General features: G+C 55.2%; 1 protein-coding gene across 11 annotated transcripts in view; it reads left to right on the plus strand.

The window, feature by feature from the left end:
• Nucleotides 1-12,500, plus strand: part of LOC125032449 (flippase kinase 1-like) — a 150,738-nt gene that overhangs the window by 77,655 nt on the left and 60,583 nt on the right. For 4 of the 11 annotated variants that reach the window (XM_047623584.1, XM_047623586.1, XM_047623582.1 and 1 more), the window contains exon 2: nucleotides 1,734-5,473. The exons of 6 other annotated variants lie outside the window; for them this stretch is intronic. In XM_047623584.1, the coding sequence (XP_047479540.1) occupies nucleotides 2,438-5,473 (3,036 nt within the window). In that variant the 5' untranslated portion in view covers nucleotides 1,734-2,437. The remainder of the gene's footprint in view (nucleotides 1-1,733; nucleotides 5,474-12,500) is intronic. One more of the 11 variants, XM_047623585.1, reaches the window with a different exon arrangement.

Consider the following 12,500-nt stretch of genomic DNA (forward strand, 5'->3'; position numbering starts at 1 on the left):
GTGTGTGTGTGTGTGTGTGTGTGTGTGTGTGTGTTTGTGTGTGTGTGTGTGAGAGAGTGTGTCTCTCTCTGTGTGTGTGTGTGTGTGTGTGTGTGTGTGTGTGTGTGTGTGTGTGTGTGTGTGTGTGTGTGTGTGTGTGTGTGTGTGTGTGTGTGTGAGATATGTTTGTATGTGTATATGTTCATGTTATACACCTTTATAAGTATTTATAAATTTCTCAATTTTTCGGCATTCGATTTTCTGTTCTCTCTTTTGCTCTCTCTCAATAAATAGTTCGATTATTAAGGAAAGATAGATTCGCCGCCGAGCGCGAGCGGAATGACTGTCGCTGGTCTCCCCTGGCCGTGTTTGGGAGCGTGAAGGCTGGCGCTCGGCGAGGGACTGTTTATTTTGGCGTCGGCGCGATGGACAAGGACGGGCGACGGGCTGTAGTAGATCCCCGCCCGCTGCTTGGACGTGGGCGGAGTGGGTAGGGGAAGAAAGTGGGTTGGATTGGGGGGAGGGGAAGGGAGAGGGCGTGGGTGTTGCTCGTGCACGCAGGAGCTGCAGGTTTTACGATTACCCCCTCTCTCCTCGCCAATCTCTCCCCCCCCCCCCCTTTCTCTCCCCACTGCTCCTTCTCTTTCACTTGCGCTTCGGCTTCCCCCTTGACCCAACTTTCCCCCTTTCCCCCTTTCCCCCGCTCCTCTTTTCCCTTCCCCATACCCCTCTTCTCCCTTCCCCATGCCCCTCTTCTTTTCCCTTCCCCTTGCCCCTCTTCTTTTCCCTTCCCTTTGCCCCTCTTCTTCACCCTTTCATTTCCATCCACCAAGTCTACCCCTCTCCCTGTTGGCCTTCCTCCCCACTCTCCCTTCATGCTTCTTTCCTCTATCCTTCCCTCCCTCACTTTATACTTCCCTTGCTCCCTCCTTCCCTCCTTCCCTCACTTCCTCTTCCCTCCTCCCTCTCTCTCTCCCTCTCCCTCCCTACCAGGCTCCCTCCCTCACTCCCTCCCTTCCTCCCCCCCACTCCCCCCCTTGCCAGGCTCCCCATCTATTTTACCTCGACCGCCATCGCCCGCGTCGTTACTACTTCGGGAAACATGAACCCATTAGCGGCTATGCCCGGGGACTGACTCATTTGTTTTGGTGCACGAACTCGCTCCCCCTGTTTTTGTAGTCATTTTTTGTTGTTTTGTTTTGTTACTTCATGTTATCAATGGAGAGATAAGAACATTATGTGAACGCACTTATTTATACTCAGGCACGTACAAATACGCGTACACACAAGCTCGTGTACGTCAAGAACGGTGATACAAAGAAATCGTTTCGTGTGGGGTCTGTTTTTAAATTGATGCGTCTGTTTAGCATAATCGAGGCACCAGTTTAAATGCGGACGTTATTAACAGTTGCATTGGTTGTAAAAGATTGATCGATGTTTTTTATGTCCGCCTTTTTTGTTTCTTTGTCCAAAGTAATTTGAAGTTTGTTATTGACGTGATATTTATATTTGTATTGTGGAATGTGAGTGCCCTTGACTCCGCCATGTAGGGCCAGCGCTGTGATAGTACATTGTATGTACACATTTCAGCTCGCTCGCCGTCATCTGCTCTGCTACAGGAAGTGTTTGTTGGCATTGCAAACTGTTTTTTTTGGTCTTCCTTTTCCTCCTCCTCCTCCTCCTCAATATCATCACCACCATCCCCTTTCTACCCTCTTCGCTTACCGCTCCCTAAAATGTCTCTGCTTTTACAGGTATTTAACGATCCATAAAAATCGTGATCTCATTATTGTTAGGCGTGGTGATAGCAGGCGTGTGCAGGGAGAGAACCTTGGTCATTCCCACGCACATAACGCGAGAGCGAAGGGATCACGGACCAGGAAGCTGCAATGTTGCACGCGTGCTGATTGCAAATGCTTCGCACTCTTCACTTTAAGAACCGGGAAACAAAGTGTATGCAAGTGCGAAGCCATTTCAGAGTTTGTAACTGGACTTGATAAGAGGAAGTAGTGTACGGTTAACTGGAAGAGGAACGGAGGTTGCGAGCGGTTGCAGGGCCGGCGAGGAGCGGAGGACGGCCGGCGATGCAGCTAGTCCTTAAACACTTAATGCTGACAGCTTAGCATAAAAGGGAGAAGCGTCTACGAAGTTCCAGGCTGCCCCTTCTCATTCCCTCCCATCCCTCCGTTCCCTCCCTCCTCGCATTTACTCTTCGCAACTTCCGTGTAGGGACATCTCAAGGCCGCGTGCTGACCGCCGCCCCCCCAACCAACCAACCCCGTGGCGGAGACACGTGCTCCGCCTCCTTATTTCGGGCTGGATTTGTGCTTGGCGACTGCGACGATGACAGGCGTGACTGCACCTGCGGGAGCTGCTTCGACGGTGATTAAGCGACGCGCTTTGTGATCCTTCTCGACGCCGTGGCAACCCCCTTCGTGTCCCCCTCCCCTCCCCCACCATGACGACCGCAGGCCGCCCCCTCATCACCTCCCAGACGCTGTTCCTGTTCCCCATGCCCTACACCGTGTGCCTGCCCGTAGAGGCGACGGCGTCCTGCGAGGCAGCATCGGGCGAGGCGCAGGATGGCGGCGGGGGAGGAGCCCGCGACGGCACCAGCCAGGACAGGAGCGAGCCGAGGCCACGCGCTAACGGGGCCCTCAGTGTGTGTAGCTCCGCCGTGCCGGGAGGACCTTCGCGCCGCTCCGCCTCGCCGCCGCCCACCCCGCCACTCTCCGACCAGTCCTCCGACAGCGGTCTATGGACGTCCTCCTCCTTTGGAGGTGGGGAGCAGCCTTCTGGAGGGCCCTCCCCTGGCAGCAGCAGCCCCTCGCCGCCGCCCTCGCCGCGCCTGCCCGGAGAACTCAACACTGAGACGTTGCGGCAACTGGACATCCTCAACAAGAACATCTTGGCCGATTTCGCTCGCAAATTGCAGGAGGGCGAGGACGCCGGGGCGCAAGACGACGAAGGTGCGGGGCTCGGGAGTGGCACCTTCAGCCGAAGAAGCAAGAGGCGGCGGCCGCCCCGCGGAGGGTCGGGCGAGCAGCCCCCGAGTGGCAGCAGTGGACGTGCGGGAGTGTTTGACCTGAGAGATGCCTGGCGGGAGTTAGCAGGAGTCACACCTTCGCGCAGGTTGCTGCAACTCATGCGTCGCCTGCAGGAGAAGCTTGGCGACACCGTGCCCTCGGTCCTGGATCACGTGACCTTCGGCCGGTCTCCAGCGCCGCGCTCGGGCAAGCGATCGCCTCTCAAGGATTCGTCGCTCTTCAACAACCCCGGGCAGCACCAGCAGCAGCAGCTGGCGGTGGCCTCACCCTCCGGCGCCCTGGTGTGCGGAGGGGGCCATGTGCGAACCTTCGTCAATACCAGCCAGCTGCCTGACCTGAGGGACGACCTCCTCAACAACAACAGCGTCGCCCAGAACCCCCTGGTGTGTCTCGCCAAGTCTGGCGCCCCCAGCGCCGAGTGGCACCAGCTGCCCCACCCAGATATGACGCAGCAGAAGGAGAACGTAATGGTTTCACCGCCCGTGCGCCCCCACCGGAGCAAGAGCCGGAAGCGGACGGGCAGCCCCAGCAAGGAACGGCGGTCCAGCGAGCAGCAGCCCCTCCGCGCACGCGATAACAGCTGCGCGCGCGAGTCCGACCATCCGCGGATAAGGGACAGCAGCGCCGCGCGCGAGCGGGACAGCAGTCAGCAGCGAGGTCGTCACGCGAGCCGCCCCCGGGACATGAGTCGGAGCCGCCAGGAGAATGACAAGAGGGCCCGGGACTCCAGCCCCGTCAGGACGCCGCGCGAGTCCCTGGGACTCCCTCGGGGGCGCGACCGAACGAACCGCTCGCAGGCACGAGACCTGCCTCCCCTCAGCGGCGACCGGTCGCGCGCGCCGAGGGGAATATCACAGCCGCCCCCCAGCAATACCCTCCCTCGGGCGCACGACCCCCGCCACCACCTCCGCGCCCACCACGGACACACCCTGGAGACGACCAAGCCCAAGCAAGCAGGTTCGGGCAGTAAGTTCAAGCCCGATGTGCTGTCCGCCCTGACTGCCAGGTTGATGCCCGGCTCCAACATGCTGCGCACACCTCCTGTGGCCAAGAAGAAGCCGCCTTCGGCGCGCCCTGGCACGGGGGCCTCCAAGGGCAGAGGGCGCGAAAAGCGATACACGTCGGGCGCGGAGAGCGAGCCCGAGCTGGGCTGCGGCCTCGACGACGGGCGCAAGATGTCGACAGACTCGTCCTCGTCGGGCGTCAGTGGGTCGTCCTTCGAGACGCCGACGTCAGGGGGGAAGGGCAGGGGCTCCCATGGCTGCCCTGGGGAGAACCAGTACCTGGGTACATGTGTAAATAATAACACTGTAAATATGAACTTGAGGAACTTAAGAGGACACGGCGGTGTGTCTGCCAGTGGAGTATTGAACAGCTCAGGTGTCGACAATGTGATAAGTGGTTATAACAACACGCCTCGCTCGCAGAATGTGAATGAGTGCAGTGAGTGTATCAATTATAACAGTGGTTGTGCGGTGCATAGTAGTCAGGGGAGCGGGAGCAAACATTCACGTGCCGCCGCGGGGGGGTTCTCCCCGCACCAGCACCTGCACGCCCAGGCCACGGCGCAGCAGAGGCTTAGCGCCCACACCCCGCCCTCGCCGGCTCTTCGAGGCAAGGCCGTCAGCGCAACTAGTCATGTCCCCGGCTGCAGCCCCAAGAAGGCGGGCGCCGGCAGTGGCGGCCGAAGGCACAGCGGGTACTCCACGTGCGAGGACTCGGACGTGGAGAAAAAAGCGAGTCCGAAGCGCGGCCGCGTCAAGTCCATCAAGTGCAACAAGAAGCAGGGCACCGTGGCGGTGCTCATCAACCGCTACAACAACCCGGCGCAGCAGCACATCATCAAGCCCATCAAGAAGCTCACGTCGTCGCGCATGTCCATGCTGAGGCCCAAGAAACATCAGAAAAGCGACAGCAAGACAGACAGCAGAGTCGCCGCGCCGCCAGCCCCCTCCCCCGCCTCCGCCGCCACCGTGAGCATCGGCCGCAGCCCCGCGACAAACACTAGTAACAAGGAGAACCAGAAACACAGGAGTCGCGTTCACGTCGGCGGCGCTGACACTCACGGCCTGGGCGGCGCACATCGCAAAGGGCGGGATGTAGTCAAGAACCAGGCCCACGCCGTCAAGTCCACCACCATCAGTATTGCCATGGGCCCCATGCACAACATGGCGCCCCCGAGAAAGACAGCCACGCTACCCAGCGTGACCAAGGGCCCCAAGGCGCTGGTGGGCAGCCTGAGTGTGGACAAGCCTCGCCCCCGCTCGGGGTCGCGGCTCATTCGCAAGGAAACGTTCCGTGTCGTGCGGCCCTTGCTGGAGAGTGAGGATGGGGCGCCGCCCGACGGCTGCCCCATCAAGCCCTCGGTCAGGCTCAGGTACCTCATGCAAAGGGCGCAGAGCTCGAGCAACAGTGACAACAGTGCCGAGAATAGCGCTGGAGAAGAGGTAATGTACAGTGCTTATAATCAGGTGCATGTTCGGTAAAGGTCAGACTCGTGAAGATTGCAGATCTTGGAGTCACATTCATTAAGATCCAAATTATATCGAGAGTTGATATGTCGATCCCAGAATCATTAAAGAAAACATCATAATTCATCGAAGCAGTAGCATCACACGTTCGCCCTCGCCACCTTTTTGCTTGTTCCTCCTTAAACAGAGATACACGTGTCCCACGACTGGACACAGTGTCCCAGGCGAAGTAACGTTGGACGAACCTAATCGTTCTCTCACGTCCCTTCCGTCGGATCATTTTAATATTTATTCAGTGCATAAGAAAGTGTATTAGATGGTGGGAAGTATATGTATTTTTCACGCTTGGCTGTGTAAGAACCGGTTGTGGGCGTGACGTCTTACCTTTCTCCACCTTACCACCCCGTCTTCCCACACCCACAGCGCTCCACCCACAGCTGTCGCGGTGCATGCTGTGTGGAGGGCAGACCTTTGGAAGTAGGTGGATTTGTTAGGATGTAGTTATACTGTCGATATTGAAGTTATAACTAGATTAAATTTACAAAGAGAAAGAAAGTAATGATAAACAAATTATGGTTAGCTCTTCAGTTATTTATGAAGTATGATACGAATAAAGCGTCTCTCCCCTGGCTTGTCTTATCCGTTTTCTCCCCCAAAGTGGCAAACCCTTTTCTCCCTCATTCTTCACCACTTCCTAACCTCAGACCAACCCTTCCCTCCCTCCTGGTTCCCCTCCCTCCCTCCCTACCCCCCACTTCGCACCTGCCCGTCCTGCCGCTGCCACCTTTTAACTAATGAGAGTGACAGGAAGCATGGCACCACCCTATTTCCCCATTTTCTTCATTGTCTGTAGCGTGACTGTTACGTTTCCGGGTAGGCTGCTAGTGTTGGAAGTGGAGTTGAAATTGCATGGGTTGTCATTCTTGTCGTTGACGATTTTTGTTGTTGTTGTTGTTTTCATTATAACTGACCTTTTTGTTATCGATATCATAGACATTATTATCATTATTGTTCATAGTGTAATACCTGCTTGCCGTTGATGTTGATATGATAAGATGTCAGCCTTCGTCCCGACTGATAGTGAAAGCGATTTGAAACACGCATTATCAACCGCCCACATTACCAATTGGCGTTACTTTGTTGCCGGTAAGCATTCAGTTTTTCATCGCAAGCTTCATTGCCTTTGGCTCAGTGCCAGGACGATAAGCGCTTCCTCCCTCACCTCCTCGCATCCCCCGTTCACCCCCCCCCCCCTTCTTTTCCCCCGTTCGTCCTTCTCCCCCCTTCTTTGATATAACAGTAAATTCATCGCGTCCACTGCGAAAAAAAATCCTGTCATTTCCTTCATTTCGAACGGACTTGGACATGGCGTAATGGGCTGCTAGAGTTAGCCAGGGCTGAGGGAGGAAGGTTGACATCCTTTTTTCCCAGTTTTGTTAGTCGTTCTGATAAGGCAAGGGAACGGGAGGATCGAGGAAGGGGGCAGGGGCAGGGGCAGGGGCAGGGCAGGGGCAGGGGAGGAAAAGGGGTGAGGGATTCCTGTCAGCCTTCACCTGCCCACTACGACACAATGGAGTGTCTTACGCCATTTTTTCTCCCCTTCTCGCTCTTTTTCCCCGCTTTATGGTACCAAAACATAGCTGGTTGTAAATCACTAACCACTGCTGATCTGATGCGTTGTAGTCGTGTCTTTCATCTGCTAGCTTGTGTTAGAAGTGGCTGTTGTAGTTCCCTCGTTTTGTTTCGTTGGTGTTGTTAGTTATGTCTTTGTTATACTAGCTGGCAGTTGTAGTGGTAGCCGCACCTTCTGCATGCTTACTACCTATAAACTGTGGTAGGCGTACCTCTATCCAATGAAGAAGCGGTAGTAGTGGTAGTAGTGTACCTTTATCGTACTAATACCGATACCGGCGTTCGTCGTTGTCGCATATTATCTGTTGACATTTGTGGGAGTCACGGCAGTCGTGCTTCCAGCGCGACAAAGGGACGACGCGACTCCTGAAGGCGGACAGACGAACGAAAGTGAAACGATCTTTTTGACGTCACGCGCTTTGTCCAGCTGCTGCGTCCGGCGTGTGCGTGGACGGCGATGCTGGGCGTCCTTTGGGCGCAGTTCAAGCTAAGCCGATTATCTCGGGGCGGAAGAGCGCGATCTCGGTCTCTCGTTTTAGGTGGTCGGCTCCTCGCGTCTACCTTATACCCTTTTAAGGGAGTCTATGGAGGTTTCGCAGGGAGGCGTGATAAGCGCATCTTATTATGTGTTTAGGGAGGGAGGGAGGAAGAGAGGGAAGGAAAGTGAGTGGGGGGGAAGAAAGGCAGGGAAGGAGGGAGGCAGGGAGGGAAAGTGGATGGGGAGGAAGGAATGGGGGATGGGGAGCTGTAGGGAAGGAATAGAAGGAAAGGAAGGAGTGAAGAGAAGGAGAGAAGGGGAGGGAAGAAAAGAAGGAGATACGCTAGCCAGAGGTTCAGGAAGGGAGTTTGGTTCTTAATAAGCTTTCTGGCAGCGTAGCGCCAGCCAGCGGGCGTCCTTCATCGTAGTCAGGAGTAGCGGCCTTCCGCGTGCGTGGCGGGTCAACACTGCTGACGCCTGGGCTTCTGTGTTATGTGTCGTTGTTGCTTTTTCCCCGTAATGTCTCGTGTCATTGCGTCACTTGGCATTGGCACTGAGCTGGCGGAGCTCTGGCATTACCTTGCCTTTGGCCCAGGCCTTGTAAGCTAGCTAACGGTACTCTCCGTTCACGTGTGACGTAACGCGGGGCCAAAGTGCAGTGTCACGTGAGATCTGGCTTTTAACCGTGCAGTCTTCCGCATTTGTTTCTTTTTCTTCTTCTCCTCCTCCTCCTCCTCCTCCTCCTCCTCCTCTCCTCCCTCCTCCTCCTCTTCCTCTCCCTCCTCCTCCTCTTCCTCCTTCTTTTCCTTGTCTCCCTTCTCCTTATCATCATCACCATCGTCGTAGTCGTCGTCTTCATCATCATCATCATCATCATCATCATCATCATCATCATCATCATCATCATCATCATCATCATCATCATCATCATCATCATCATCATCATTTTCCTCTTCCTCCTACAATTACTCATTTTCCTCCTCCTTCCTCCTCCACCATTTCGTTCCCTAAATCCTCTTCCCTTCCCCTTCTTCTTCTCCTTCCCCTTCCCCTTCCCCTTCCCCTTCCCCTTCCCCTTCCCCTTCTCCTTCCCCTCTCTCCGCCTCCCCCCCCCCCCTCTTTATACGCTGCTGCCACGCCATGCTTACTGCCGACGTGCCCTTTGCCAGGCTGCTGTCGTGACGAGAGAGCATCGCTTCGGTTCAGTGTGGCATCGGGGGAGTGAGAGAGAGAGGGGGGGATGGTGGGACTTAGATGCCTTCTTTATGGCACTCCCGGGAAGATTTTGTTTTGGGTGGGTTGTTTTGTGTCGCTTGAGTTTTTCATGATTGTTTTCTTCCGCGTTGTCAGTCAAACGTAAGTCCTTCGAAGTGACCAAGATAAATTTCATTATTCTTTCTGTGCTTTGTTTACTTCATATGGTTCATGAACGTCCGCTCTTCCACATTTCTTTGTATTTCTTTTGGTTTGCTTCACGCCCCCTCCTCCCCCACCTTATTTGTCTGAACGTAGCGGCAATCTTGTCCGTCAGTGTCGTGGGCTGTTCCGATCGCAGTACATCGCTTGGCGCAGGTGGGAAAGGTCAGCCGTGTTTGATCATACTTAGTCTCCTCTGTGGGTGTGCGTGATGCGCCCGGCCTCTTCCAGCACGCTCGCTCGGCTGGCGGCTGGAGTGGTGGGGGAGGGGGGGAGGTGAGGGAAGGTAGGAAGGAAGGTAGGAAGGTGGTAACAGAGGTGATGATGGAGGTGGGCAAGGAAAAGAGAGGGATTTTTTTGTGTATGTGTCTGTCAGTCTTGTCCGTCCGTTCGTTGTCTGTCTGTATCTGTATCTGTTTGTGTACGTAAAAGGAAAGAAAAAGAAGAACAAAATTAATGTGACGGATGCACCACTGCAGTGCCGCTGCTCCTCACGTCATGGTAGATTCGTGTTTGTCTGACGTGTGTCACGGCCTTCGGACCTCCTGTGTTATTCTGCCTGTTTGTTTAGTCTTCGGTTACTTTTTCTGATATTTGTCTGTTATTTGCAGTCGATAGAGATGTTACTCAGCCGTGGGTGGGGTGACCTTGCGGCTCGTGACCTTGCAGCTTACATTTCTTTTTCTTCCTCCTCCTGCTGCTACTCTTGCTACTGCTGTTGTTGTTGCATGCGCTGGGCCCCCATCCCCCGGCGGAGTATCTGTTGCTACAAAGGGCGTGCAGAGTGCCAGAGTCGAGGCTCGCAGCGCCGCGCACGCCCACTTACACAGCAGCGTCTTTTTTCTCCCTCTGCAAACGGGAGACAAAAAAGATCAAATAAAGATATAAAAAACTGCATCATTTGCAGACGAGGAACAACGCTTAATTAGTGAGGAGAGGTAATTAGCGAAGACACTGATTCGAGGCTGGGATGCACGAGCAGGTTAATTAATGTCGTCGGTGTAAAAGACTGGGGCGTAATCGCGGAGGCCAGGGAGGGAGGGGGGGGGGGAAGGAAGGGAGGCCAGGGAGGAAGGGATAAGGGCTCTTGGGAGAGGAGGAAGGAAGGGTGGTTGGGGAGGTGAAGGATGGCGGGTGGGAATAAGCGCTTGGGGAGGAAAAGGGTAGTAGGGGAGGGAGGGAAGAAAGGAGGGAAAGAGAAGAAGAAGAAAAGTAACGTCATGACAGAAGGGAAGGGAAGAGAGGGATGGGAAGAATGATATGAATAGCGTTTTCATTGATTTTGCGACAGCCTGTTTTTCTGTTGTCTCGCGTCTCTTCCCTTCTCATCTTACCCTCCTAATTTGCCCTTCTTTCCTTCCTCTTCGCTGCCGCCGTGCGTGCGCCGAGGCGAGTCGTTCGGTGCTGTGTGCTGGAGCGGCTGCCTCCGAGGAGCGCCGGCCACGTGAGGCGGACCCGGGCAAGTTTTTGCTCGTGTGAGGAGCTTCGAGGGAGAGGGGGGGGGGGGGGAGGGGGCGGAGGGGGAAGGATATAAGGGGGGAGCAGGACGGATGGGAAAGATGGAGAAGGGGCCAAGCCAGAATAAGGGAGAGGAGGGTAAAGTAAGGGAGGGAAGGAGGAGGGAAGTGAAGGGAGGGGAAGGGAAGGGCTGAGAGGGCAGGCGAGACGAACGGAAGGGAGGGAAGGCCAAGGGCAAGGGGAGATGCATCTCTGGCCACTTCATACATGGTTCTCGGTCTATTATAAATTGTCCGCTTTTAACGCGAGTCGGTAAAGCTTTGGCTCTGCAGTATTATGCGCGTCTGTGTCATGATATATACCGTGCGTGTTTCGTTTCCATGCGGAGGGAAATCTTTGTACCTCTCGAGGTATGCAAATGCGAGCGGAGGTCATTGATTAAACGTGTTTATTATGTATGCGTCTGTTACGTATTAATTTATGCGTCCCTTATGCTGAAACGGGGATATTGCTAGTGTCCGAGCCTACGCCGTCCCCGCCCCCTTTATCCCTGCATATATTATCGGGCTAAATTTAGTCCGTCGCGCCGCGATGCGGATGACGATAAGAGCGGCGCAAAAAGCGCACGGTCCCTCTACCCCTTCGGAAGGGCGGCCGACGGACACGTCGAGGCCGAGGGGGGAGAGGTGGGGAAGGAGGGAAGAGGAAGATAATGAGGTGTAAGGAGGAAGGAAACGGGGAGAAAAGCGTGATGAGGTGACCTCGGCGCCGGTGTTTCGGTTTTTGGCGCGGCGAGGGGCATTGGCAGCAGTGACGGGGCGGTGTGATGTATAGGGGCGTGGCCGGAGCCTCCAGGAAGGGGAGCGATATAGTGGGATTCTCATGGACGCCTTCCACTCGTCTGTCTTAATCCATCGCCGTACCTTTTTATGCAGTCTGCAGTCTCTTCCTCATCGCTGTCACACCTTTCCTTCTCCTCTTCTTCCTCTTTTCCGACCTTCTTACTTCTCATTATCCTTCTGCTCCTCTTCCTCCTTTTCTTTATTCCTTCTTCTCGCTAGGCACCTTTCATTTTTTGTTCCTCTGATAAACGAATATCTGAAAGGACGAGCGCCTCCTGAAGGGCCTGCGCCTTCCCTTCCCAGCCCTGGACACGGGACTGCAAGATAGTAGCTCCCTCACCTGCTCCCTCACCTTCCCCCTCCCCCATCCAGCTGGCCCCCGTCTCCCCAGGAAGTTCATTTGGGGGAAGAGGAAGGGAGGAGGCGAGGAAGGGGAGGGGGAGGGGAGGTTTCACGTGGCTTGCTTGAGCGCGGGTGAAAGTGATACGTTATCCTGGCGCTGTCCTCCTGTCCCCCGCCCGCCCGCCCGCCCACCGCAGGCGTGACCGCTCGTCCGCAGCCAGTATTGTCGACCGCATGTTTTTCCGATCCTCTCCCTCCCCTCCCCTTCCTTCCCTTCCCCTCCCTTTCTCTCCCCTCCCCTTCCATTCCCTTCTCTTCCCTTCCCTTCCCTTCCCTTCCCTTCCCTTCCCTTCCCTTCCCTTCCCTTCCCTTCCCTTCCCTTCCCTTCCCTTCCCTTCCCGAGGGTCAAGTTCACTGCCTATTCATCGGGCCAAGAAATCATCGAGCTTTCCTGGGCGGCACTGGTCAGAAGAGGAGTCATATTTAGGGGAAATATATGGAGTAGTCTGATTCGTATGTGTGTATGTATGTACGTACGTTAGTACCGTGGCTTGCTTTCTTTCGCTTTTTTTTTTTTTTTAATCGTCTCGTGGAACAGGTTAGGGTTATACGGTCCTCCCGAATCTGGACAAATATCAAGTAACAAGAAATTTAGGCCTAACATAGGTTACGTGGGCCCAGCGAGTCCTTGATGACCTAGAGTAGATGTATAATTTTGTGATACCTTGGCAGGAGGCAGGAAGGACTGCCCCGGGCGTGTGCGCGTGCGTGTGAATGCGGGAGGGAGGGAAGAGAGGGAGAGAGGGAGAGAAAGAGAGAGAGACGACCACACGGT

This window comes from Penaeus chinensis, chromosome 14 (assembly GCF_019202785.1).
Source record: "Penaeus chinensis breed Huanghai No. 1 chromosome 14, ASM1920278v2, whole genome shotgun sequence".
NCBI lineage: Eukaryota > Metazoa > Arthropoda > Malacostraca > Decapoda > Penaeidae > Penaeus > Penaeus chinensis.